This window comes from Myxocyprinus asiaticus, chromosome 37, assembly GCF_019703515.2.
Source record: "Myxocyprinus asiaticus isolate MX2 ecotype Aquarium Trade chromosome 37, UBuf_Myxa_2, whole genome shotgun sequence".
NCBI lineage: Eukaryota > Metazoa > Chordata > Actinopteri > Cypriniformes > Catostomidae > Myxocyprinus > Myxocyprinus asiaticus.
In genome coordinates this window covers 32,954,691-32,967,162 of record NC_059380.1, presented here as the reverse complement: position 1 = coordinate 32,967,162, position 12,472 = coordinate 32,954,691, and the positions used below count along the sequence as shown (strand labels likewise).

The window sequence follows — 12,472 nt, the reverse complement described above, 5'->3', positions numbered from 1 at the left end:
TACTGCCTCAATTCGGCGTGGCATGGAGGTGATCAGTTTGTGGCACTGCTGAGGTGGTATGGAAGTCCAGGTTTCTTTGACAGTGGCCTTCAGCTCATCTGCATTTTTTGGTCTCTTGTTTCTCATTTTCCTCTTGACAATACCCCATAGATTGTCTATGGGGTTCAGGTCTGGTGAGTTTGCTGGCCAGTCAAGCACACCAACACCATGGTCATTTAACCAACTTTTGGTGCTTTTGGCAGTGTGAGCAGGTGCCAAATCCTGCTGGAAAATGAAATCAGCATCTTTAAAAAGCTGGTCAGCAGAAGGAAGCATGAAGTGCTTCAAAATTTCTTGGTAAACGGGTGCAGTGACTTTGGTTTTCAAAAAACACAATGGACCAACACCAGCAGATGACATTGCACCCCAAATCATCACAGACTGTGGAAACTTAACACTGGACTTCAAGCAACTTGGGCTATGAGCTTCTCCACCCTTCCTCCAGACTCTAGGACCTTGGTTTCCAAATGAAATACAAAACTTGCTCTCATTTGAAAAGAGGACTTTGGACCACTGGGCAACAGTCCAGTTCTTCTTCTCCTTAGCCCAGGTAAGACGCCTCTGACATTGTCTGTGGTTCAAGAGTGGCTTAACAAGAGGAATACGACAACTGTAGCCAAATTCCTTGACACGTCTGTGTGTGGTGGCTCTTGATGCCTTGACCCCAGCTTCAATCCATTCCTTGTGAAGTTCACCCAAATTCTTGAATCGATCATAAGGCTGCGGTTCTCTCGGTTGGTTGTGCATCTTTTTCTTCCACACTTTTTCCTTCCACTCAACTTTCTGTTAACATGCATGGATACAGCACTCTGTGAACAGCCAGCTTCTTTGGCAATGAATGTTTGTGGCTTACCCTCCTTGTGAAGGGTGTCAATGATTGTCTTCTGGACAACTGTCAGATCAGCAGTCTTCCCCATGATTGTGTAGCCTAGTGAACCAAACTGAGAGACCATTTTGAAGGCTCAGGAAACCTTTGCAGGTGTTTTGAGTTGATTAGCTGATTGGCATGTCACCATATTCTAATTTTTTGAGATAGTGAATTGGTGGGTTTTTGTTAAATGTGAGCCAAAATCATCACAATTAAAAGAACCAAAGACTTAAACTACTTCAGTCTGTGTGCACTGAATTTATTTAATACACGAGTTTCACAATTTGAGTTGAATTACTGAAATAAATTAACTTTTCCACGACATTCTAATTTATTGAGATGCACCTGTATATTACCAATTCTCCAAGGGTATGCAAACTTTTGAGCACAACTGTGTGTATAAACAGCAAAAAAAAGAAACATCCCTTTTTCAGGACACTGTATTTTAAAGAATTTTGTAAAAGTCCAAATAACTTTACAGATCTTTATTGTAAAGGGTTTAAACAAAGTTATCCATGCTTGTTCAATGAACCATAAACAATTAATGAACATGCACCTCTGGAATGGTTGTTAAGACACTAACAGTTTACAGATGGTAGGCAATTAAGGTCACAGTTATAAAAACTTAGGACACTAAAGATACCTTTCTACTGACTCTGAAAAACTCAAACTCAAACAACTCAAAAAAAAGAAACAAAAAAAAAAGAAAAAAAGATGCCCATGGTCCCTGCTCATCTGCATGAATGTGCCTTAGGCATGCTGCATGGAGGCATGAGGACTGCAGATGTGGCCAGGGCAATAAATTGCAATGCCCGTATTGTGAGACACCTAAGACAGCACTACAGGGAGACAGGAAGGACAGCTGATCGTCCTCGCAGTGGCAGACCACGTGTAACAACACCTGCACAGGATCGGTACATCTGAATATCACACCTGCGGGACAGGTACAGTATGGCAACAACAACTGCCCAAGTTACACCAGGAACACACAATCCCTCCATCAGTGCTCAGACTGTCCGCAGTAGGCTGAGAGAGGCTGGACTTAGGGCTTGTAGGCCTGTTGTAAGGCAGGTCCTTACCAGACATCACCAGCAACAACGTCGCCCATGGGCACAAACCCACCTTCGCTGGACCAGACAGGACTGGCAAAAAGTGCTCTTCACTGAGGAGTCGCGGTTTTGTCTCACCAGAGGTGATGGTTGGACTCACATTTATTGAAGAAATGAGTGTTACATAGAGGCCTGTACTCTGGAGCGGGATCAGTTTGAAGGTGGAGGGTCCGTCATGGTCTGGGGCAGTGTGTCACAGCTTCATCGGACTGAGATTGCTGTAATTGCAGGCAATCTCAATGCTGTGCATTACAGGGAAGACATCCTCCTCCCTCATGTGGTACCCATCCTGCAGGCTCATCCTGACATGACCCTCCAGCATGTCAATGCCACCAGCCATACTGCTCGTTCTGTGCGTGATTTCCTGCAAGACAGGAATGTCAGTGTTCTGCCATGGCCAGCGAAGAGCCCAGATCTCAATCCCATTGAGCACGTTTGGGACCTGTTGGATCAGAGGGTGAGGGCTAGGGCCATTCCCCCAGAAATGTCCAGGAACTTGCAAGTGCCTTGGTGGAAGAGTGGGGTAACATCTCACAGCAAGAACTGGCAAATCTGGTGCAGTCCATGAAGAAGAGATGCACTGCAGTATTTAATGCAGCTGGTGGCCACACCAGATACTGACTGTTACTTTTGATTTTGACACCCCCTTTGTTCAGGAACACATTATTCCATTTCTGTGTGTCACATATCTGTGAAACTTGTTCAGTTTATGTCTTAGCTGTTGAATCTTTTTATGTTCATACAAATATTTACACAGGTTTGCTGAAAATAAAAGCAGTTGAAAAGTGAGAGGACATTTCTTTTTTTGCTGTGAGATATTATTTATATTATATATATATACACACACACCGATCAGCCACAACATTAAAACCACCTGCCTAATATTGTGTAGGTCCCCCCATGCTGCCAAAACAGCGCCAACCGGCATCTCAGAATAGCTTTCTGAGATGCCATTCTTCTCACCACAATTGTATAGAGCGGTTATCCGAGTTACCATAGACTGGCCAGACTGGTTCGAACTGACATTCTCGGTTTACCTCTGTTATCAACAAGGCATTTCTGTCCACAACCAACTGCCACCCACTGGATGTTTTTTTGTTTTTGGCACCATTCTGAGGAAATTCTAGAGACTGTTTTGTGTGAAAATCCAATCATCATGTCATGGTCCAAATCACTGAGATCACATTTTTTCCCACATTCTGATGGTTGATGTGAACATTAACTGAAGTTCCTAACCCGTATCTGCATGATATTATGCACTGCAATTCTGCCACACGATTGGCTGATTAGATAATCGCATGGATGATTGTTGGTGCCAGATGGGCTGGTTTGAGTATTTCTGTAACTGCTGATATCCTGGGATTTTCACATACAACGGTCTCTAGAATTTACTCCGAATGGTGCCAAAAACAAAAAACATCCAGTGAGCGGCAGTACTGTGGATGGCAATGCCTTGTTGATGAGAGAGGTCAACAGAAAATGGCCAGACTGGTTCCAACTGACAAAGTCTACGGTAACTCAGATAACCGCTCTGAACAATTGTGGTGAGAAGAATAGCATCTCAGAATGCTACACCTACACAATATTAGGTAGGTGGTTTTAATGTTGTGGCTGATCGGTGTATACTGTATATATTTTTAATCAACATTAAGATTTTAGGTTGAAGTACATTTTAATGTATTATGGAAAGTGTATATTTTAGGTGTTTCCCATTGAAATTGGAAATCGGGGCAGAACATATCGAAGGGCATGTCCTTTAAAAAAATTTTTAAAAAAATAAAAGCCACTAGGCTTTAGTTTAAGTCACAGCCATGAATCTTTATTTGCTACTTGCTATTGCTAGTCGAAGACAGGTGGTATAAGGAGGAGGGACATTCTAATTTCAAAGAGCATTTTATTGGACAAAATGTTTTATATGCCCCTGAGTGCAAGGTGATGACATCAATAATTTTAATCCATTTTCCTATTACAAACTGTATATTTCTAATGTTTATATGTACTAAAAGTAGGTTTTATCAACTTTTAAGAGTACAATAACATATCAATGGCCACGAAGCTAAAATACACAAAACTTCAATTTTGATTTCATTGGGTCTATAATGTCTTGTCTGTGAGAGACTGAATAAATGAGCCATTAGACATGTATGAAAATAATCTTTGTTTTTCTCTCCTAGGGCGAGTGCGGTAATTTCATCTGTCTGATTGAGCCGTGGAACAGGACGCACTTGTACGTTTGCGGAACGGGCGCCTACAACCCTGTGTGCACTTATGTCAACCGAGGACGCAAGCCAATGGTAAACATCCTTTCTGAGAGCACATAAGGGGGCATAAGAGTTGTGCCCTAAACCCTAGTGGGTACACCTGGATACCTGTCCATTACTGACTCACATTTCATCAACCATGATTTCTCACTCACCACCCATCCTCCCTCACTCCCTCCTGTAAAACACTCCAGGTGTTGGCTGGGGTTCACGCACACAGCTTCCTTCCCCAGTGCACTATAACTCTCTCTCCTGTTTAGTCTTACGCTCTAACTGTGGAGCTTGAGTTTCGTAGGTCGAGCCAGACATCACTCTCTGGACCCTCTTTGTCTTTTTAGGACCCTTTCTTATCCTGCTAGCACTCGTTGCTCTGAATACAACATTTGTTCTCTAATGACAGTCCAGGGACTTTTAAAGTGCAATTAATGAAAATCACAGGTTAGGAATTAGTCTATTTCTCTACCTCCCTTTCCTAAAGGTGTACCCAGTCATTTCTGTGTTTATGCCATCTTTGACTTACACTGAATGCAGCATCATTCAAACAAAATAGTTTTCAGTTACTAATTCCATTGTGAAAATTGACTATTCACAGTCAGTCCAATAACAGTGTGGTTGCTGATATAAAGCAATTAGTATTATGCTGGTCATGTGATCCTGACATGGCCACCCCCATGAGGGGACCCTCTCCATGTAAAATAAAACAAAATGTAGTCTTTGTAAGGCTACTGATTCGACTGGAGTCTTCATCTTATGCGAGTGGTCATAATTTTCTATATATGTTTCAAAATTACTATTCAGTTCTTTAGGGAGTAAAACTTTTTTTATTGGGGAAAAAAAAAATACTGAGTGCACCTTTAACACACACATTAATGTGTTTATATAAATCAGGACATACCATGATTTATACTGATTTTATATTAAGCTAAATAGCGTTATTATAGACTAACACCAATCGAAACATTACACCTAAAAAGAGCATATTAACATTTTTGGGTAAAAAAAAAAACAAAGAGTTAAATATTGAAAAAATAATTTTTTCCAAATTAAGGCATCCCCAAATGTCTCCATATGGAGGTTTTGTCAGATTTAGTTAACTTCTGGGGACAAAGTTGTCCTTGAACTATAGCGAAGTACACACATAGACACAGCCTTGGTGGGGATTGTCCATTGACCTATTGTTCTTACAATACACTGAGCTAACGATATTTACTTTCCCTTAAACCTAAACTTAATCCTCAAACTATTTTTTGCATTGTTAGAGTGTCATTAAGACATTATTTAGTATGTTTAAGTCATTTTTCTTTGTGGAAAACCATTGGCCGATTCTCACAATGTAGGCAAAACTTGACCAACGTACATTCAGTTATAAAAAAAATTAAAAAACACACACTTAAAAGGATAGTTCACCCAAAAATTTTAATTCTCATGATTTACTCACCCTCCTGCCATTCCAGATGTGTATGACTTTTTCTTCTGCAGAACATAAATGAAGATTTTTAAAAGAATATCTCAGCTCTGTAGGTCCTCACAATGCAAGTGAATGGGTGCCAAAATTTTGAAGCTCCAAAATCCACATAAAGGGAACACAAAAGTAATCCATAAGACTCCAGTGGCTAAATCCATATGTTCAGAAGTGGTATGATAGGCTTGGGTGAAAAACAGGAAATATTTAAGTCATTGTTTTGTCATAAATCATCCTCCCTGCCCAGTAGGGGGTGATACTTACAAAGAATGTGAATCACCAAAAACAGAAGAACATGAAAGTGAAGGAAAAAAGGACTTAAATATTGATCGGTTTCTCACCCACACCTATCATATTGCTTCAGAAGATATGGATTTAACCACCAGAGTCATCTGGAGTACATTTATGTTGCCCTTATGTGGATTTTGGAGCTTCAGAATGTTGACACCCATTCACTTGCATATGGACCTACAAAGCCGAGATATTCTTCTAAAAATCTTAGTTTGTGTTCAGCAGATAATAGAAAGGCATACACATCTTGGATGGCATGAGGGTGAGTAAATGATGAGAGAATTTTCATTTTTGGGTGAACTAACCCTTTAAGCCAATGCCACAGTTACCTTACCTTGCTCTACTCCCTTTAATTTCCCCATCTTAAGCCTAAAAGCTATATTAAGTTGGGTGTTGTGCTATGGGAGCTCCCATTATGGAGTGCCAGCAGGGTGATGGTGGTCTATAACCCACCATAATGAATTGCCTCAACATTTCTCTGGGATTTTTCACTGGCATACATGCTCTTAATGCCCTCCGTGAGTGAATGCTGGTTAAAAAAAAAAAAAAAGCAAAGAGGTGATATAATACCCAGAGGTTGCTCTAGATGGACTGAGTTGTAAAATTTCCATCATGGTCTATTTTTATCTGTCGTACTTGTTTTAATTTTATAAAGTACTACATTCAGGGGTGAAGCATCCATTATAATGGCATATACATGACAGTGGATAGGCTTAATTATATTTTTGACTCCCCAAGCACAAGTCTGGTGAAACCAAGGAATTCTAGGGTGAAAGTAGCTACCTGTCAATCAACCACTGTGCTAAAACAAGATTTTTAAACTTTACCGGTATGTGCGGCTTTTAAATGAAATAACCGCCCAATTGGAAAATGCACAGCTTCACGTAACTTCTTCAATGTGCCTGATTGCTTACAACAATAAAGTTGCAGATGAGAAGCACATGCATCTCTGAAGCTCTAATGCAGGTACTCCTCTAAAATAACTGACAATTCTGCTCTAAACATAGGCTAATGTTTGCACTTAGACTAAATGCAAGTAATTTGCTGAAACGATGTGCCGCTTTTTCACGCTTTCATTTTGTTACTATACTTTTTTGTGCTTTATTAAAAAAAGTGACACACTGATCATGCAGTAACACACTAATGTAATGACTGATATGCAGTCAATTATTCAGACCTCTCCTAGAAAACCGAACACAATTGGTCAAAAGAGACGCATACTACCAGGTGTTAATGAGAGACAGTGAAGGCAAAACTGATGCACTTGGTGAAAAGGTTCTTATTTTTATCTGTCAAAATGACAGACAGCATTTAAAATTTTCCATCAATCTTTAAAAAAAAAAAAAAAAAAAAAAGGTAAATGACGAAGAATTTTCGGTTAATGCATCCCCTGATCATAACCCCATAACACCCAGCTCTCCTAGACAGGAAACCTGGGTCACAGACTGTGTCCACAGAGTACTCCAACCAAGAAAACATCTCCATGACTGTCTCAATGGGCACTGCATACATTACTTATAACACACACAGACACATATAAACCCAAAGACATCCAGATGTGGCCAACTGCAGCAGGTCTTTGCATAGTTAGCACTTTGGAGTGTTAGCCCAGTCTTTGCATTCTGTACCAAGGACAGCACAGCAAAAGAAACAGATGTGGCAGCAGTAGAGGTGCTGACTCAAAGTTTTATTTTATTTTTTTCGAGAGCCAGATGTGCTGATGTGCACAGCTGCTGGGCACTATGATAACACTTAACTTAAGCTTCTGCTCAAATGCATGGCCCTACAATCCCTGTATGTTTTTGCTTAACACAAAAATATCTATAATACCATAATACATTTCACACTCTTTCTCAGGTGCAAAAGCACTACACGTATACATTCGTACAATTTAATTTGATTTGATCCACTCTGATGCTCGGATGTAATGCATGATCTGATGAATATGACTTATTTTCCAAGATTTAATCTTCGTAATCTTTTATTCTTCTTCTCTAAATTAAGAGCTTTATCCACAGCAAAGTTATTTTTGGTGTCCATCTTGGTGATACTCCTGCACAGCTATTTTCTATGTAGGCAATATGGCCCTACAAAGATAAAAAGCAGTAACCACTGAAACTAGATTTCATTGGGTCTATAATGTCTTGTTTAATGGCTGGAATTTTTAGGCTGGTTAGGCTAATGCTCAAACACATTCAAGAGAAAATGACTTGATGCCTTAATCATTAAAGCGACTGGCTGTTTTAGCTGAAAGGCAGGACTTCTGCCATTCCGACAGCCGCCATAATGAATTTCTACCATTAATTTTTTTACGAGTGGTCCGTTTCCTCCTCCTTAGAGACCAAACACAGTACCTAGTGGCAGATGGGGGAAGATTAGAAATATAATTCCTGCCATGCTTGGTAAGTTGGTAACACCCAGATCATGTAACTTTGTTTTAGACTGACATGCATCTACAGATGCCCCAGACCAGAGGAAGAACCAGTCGTGCAGCTGAACCTGAAGTAGTGTTTGATGAGACAGGACTACAGGTGGGACACGAGCCTGGACGACTGCTGCGAGCCCATTGGCTCTCCTGAGCCGTTTTGTCTCCAGCGATACTAACCTGCATGCTGTTTTTTATGTCCCTATGTCGCGTGTCTGGACCACTTTTTATTCTACAGTTGTTTTTTTTTTTTTTTTTTTTTTTTTTATTTGTGTGTTTGTTAAATGTCATCCGTGATGCAATAACTGGCTTGTCTTTTTTCTAACTCTTCTTTCAAAGCTTCATTCTGTGACTCATGTCTTATATGTGAATTTCTAAAGTCTCTCTTTTAGCTTTAGTTCATGTCTTTATACTGTTGGCTGGTCTATGCTGTCTCATGTTTCTCTCTTTCTAGTTCTATGTAACCTGCAAACTTGTAAAACTTTTAGGTTAATAGTTAATTTGTCAGATATTTCACAATTCAGGGAGCATTAAGTATTATGAGAAATGACCCTATATGAGCATTTTTGTTATTGTACCATTGCCATTGCCTTATGAATAACTAACTTGCAATATGTAACCATCTCAGTTAAGTTTGATCATTCACCTCTATGTTCCTGACCTCAAAGGAATGAATGCCACACACACACGCAGTTGATCTAGAGCAAACACACAGTGGCTGTACTGTACCAATCACAAAAGAAGCAGAGGAAATAATAGAGCTACACAGCTAAGCATTGCTCAAATACTTCAGTCATCATACATTTCACATCACAGGAAGTAGCACTTAACCCTCTCATGACCTGAGCTTCCTCGTCAGAGACACTTTAGTGTGATATGGTTGCTTTCAGCGCTGTAACAAATACTGAAAGCTGGAACCACACATACGTTAACATCTTTCAAACCATAGCTCTTAAAGCAATTCTACATGTTTGCATATGCTCCAATTAAACATCTAAGAGCAAATTCAAATCAAACCATGAGAACATGGATTATTAAGCAACACTTTAACCCAGTGGGAGCGTGTCTTAAAGGGATAGTTCACCAAAGACATTCCCATTAAAGTTAGATATCAGCTCATGGGCTGATGATAAAATAAAGCATGTAAAAAACATACAAAATATAACTTCCAAAAATTGTAAACATTTTGAAAATTGTAGCTGGATGCTTAAAATTGCCAACAAATATTACATTGTCTAATTAATATTCATTAACCAAGCTGAATGTTGAGAATTTGTCCCTTTACTTTTCAGATTGTTACTTCCTTAGATTTAAGTTTGAGATTTAGATTTGAGATTTATATAATAAAAATACATGCATGTTATCTTTGTCTTACACAATAAAATACACAGTAGTCCAATGCACAATGTGACTAAAAGCAAAGTTGTCATGTTACACCATTATACGTTGAAAGTAGCTCGTTGTTGGAAAAGCTACACTACTGTGAAAATAAATTCAACTACTGTCATACTAATGTATTATGTAATTAAGTTCGGAGCTGTCCAACACTAAATTTCCAACACTAAAGTGGCGCCACAGAGAACCCTGCTGCCCTAGGCCAGTGTTTCCCAACCACTGTGCCGTGGCACACTAGTGTGCTGTGAAAGATTGTCAGGTGTGCCATGGAAAATTATAAAATTCCACCAAATAAATAAAATGCATGAAGAAAAAAAAAAAAAAAAAATCAGGGATCCAAACTCCTCACCTTTCAGAGAAATTTGCCATTTTGAAACCATAATCGGTCACTTTTGTAATTGTGAAGAGCAATGATTAATGTGCAAAAGTGACTGATATTTATTCGCATTAAGGGTCTTTCACATGACTCGTGTGCGCTGCAGAATACATTGAAGTCTATGAAGTGAAGCCACTTTACACCAAAGTGTTTTTCACACACACGTTTTTGCTTCACCAATAATGTCTTTGAGAGTACCAAGCAACAAGAAATATTTAAATACTGTCCAAATTTGTGAAGAGACATTGAAGGTCTAAATTTTTTAAATATTACCTTATCATTTACGAATATCAGAGACCCCAGTTATTTAATTAATTTAAAATTCACCAAGAAAACGCTTAGACCTAAACATAAGAGTCCTTTTATTACTTTCTGCTATCAAAGCAACTGCAAGCTTTTTTTTCTCTCTTCCAAATACATATTTTCAATGTTTATTGTGCACACCTCCCGCTTTCTTACGTGGCAAACTTGTAAAATCGCCCCTCTGTGACGCTTTCTGCAATGCTTGTCATGTGGAGGGCAATGCGGTGCTTGACGCTGGCATTGAACGGAGTGTTGACGCCTCGACTCAACTCATGTGAAATGCACTTTACAATGATGAAAGAACATTATTGGAACTCAATTATCATTATTTGTCTATTATTGTGGTCTTCTGATAAAAGCCATGCTCAGCAGTTTAAATAGGCTACTCTAGGAAAATGATACTGTAGATCTGCTTTGTGTTCATAATTCTTATACTGAAGTCAGTAGACTTGTAGCCATGAGAGTTTTAATAAAGGAGAAGGTAAGGACCTTATTGAAACTTACTATTATTAGACTAATATTGTTGTCTTTTTGGATGAAAAATAATGCTCAGACTGAAGACTATAGATCTTCTTTGTTCTTTTAATGCTTAAACATTATAAAGTCTATTGGTAGATTTCGGTCATGAACGAATCAAAATGATTCACTGACTCACTCATAGCACATAAGACACTCATTTGTCGCCACCTAGTGACTTTCCAGAAGGGGTCACTGAACTAATCAGTTAATAAAATTTAACAAATTTGTGAAACAGAAGCAAGCCTCACCAAAATGCTCTTTATTTTGCAGCTAATTCTGCCCAATTGTAAACTTGAATCACTAAAATAGCTGGAATTGGTGCTTTTAGCAAAATGTTGGATTTAACCAAATGTTCGTGGACCAGTGATTGTCTTTCCTTTTTCGTCCCTCATGAGTTTGCATCCCTGTAATTTGTTGTGGCATTGCAAGAACAAATCTACAAATTACAAAAGAAGCAAATTTGTTGTTTTTTCATTACCCATTTAGCACTCTTGCCACCTGTGACCTCACACAGCATAGCCTACCTATGTGACTTTTTTTTTTTTTTTTTTTTTTTTTTTGGCATAGCTGAATTTCAAGTAAACACGCTACTAAGATGGACAGAAAACATGGACAAGTTCTTGAAAAGGAAAAATATTGACGATGGTTAGCCTATGTGGGATAGTGGTGTACTGTAGAATGTTTTAGTCGTAAAAAGTGTGCCGTAGCAGAAAAAAGGTTGGGAAACACTGCCCTAGGCAACTGCATATGCCAATGTCTAGATCTGCCACTGAATCATTAATTAAATATGAAACAATAAGCTAGACTATTTTTTTTTTTTAAATGTGAATATAAAATGTAAATATGCCAAAATTGGTTGCTAAAATGGTCCATTATTATACACCGATCAGCCACAACATTAAAACCACCTGCCTAATATTGTGTAAGTCCCCCTCGTGCCACCAAAACAGTGCCAACCCGCATCACAAAATAGCACTGAGATGCTATTCTTCTCACCACAATTGTATAATTGTGGTTATCTGAGTTACTATAGACTTTGTGAATTCAAGTGGAATAATAGGGTTCAAAACAGTGTTACTATGAATGCAAACTTTAATACAGTGAAAAAGACTATTAGCATAACAAATATATATATAAATAAAAATTACAAAGCAATGCAAATATGCGCGCACACACAATGAAGTATAAGACCAGATGCATATCATAATGCAACCAAAGCCGAATCCCGGACATTTTCGCAAATTTAGAAATCCCGGCCGGACGCTTTAAGGTCCGAAAGATGACATGTCTGGGAAAGAGAGGACGTATGGTCACCTTACATCAACCATCAGAATGGTGAAAAAATGTGATCAATGATTTGGACCGTGGCATGTTTGTTGATGCCAGATGGGCTGGTTTGAGTATTTCTGTAACTGCTGATCTCC

General features: G+C 38.9%; 1 protein-coding gene across 2 annotated transcripts in view; it reads left to right on the top strand.

Annotated features, from left to right (window-relative positions):
• LOC127428312 (semaphorin-3F-like) overlaps positions 1 to 12,472 on the top strand; it is a 161,528-nt gene that overhangs the window by 95,093 nt on the left and 53,963 nt on the right. For both annotated transcript variants that reach the window (XM_051676611.1, XM_051676612.1), the window contains 2 exons: positions 4,191 to 4,310; positions 8,472 to 8,561. In XM_051676611.1, coding sequence (XP_051532571.1) covers positions 4,191 to 4,310; positions 8,472 to 8,561 — 210 coding nt within the window. The remainder of the gene's footprint in view (positions 1 to 4,190; positions 4,311 to 8,471; positions 8,562 to 12,472) is intronic.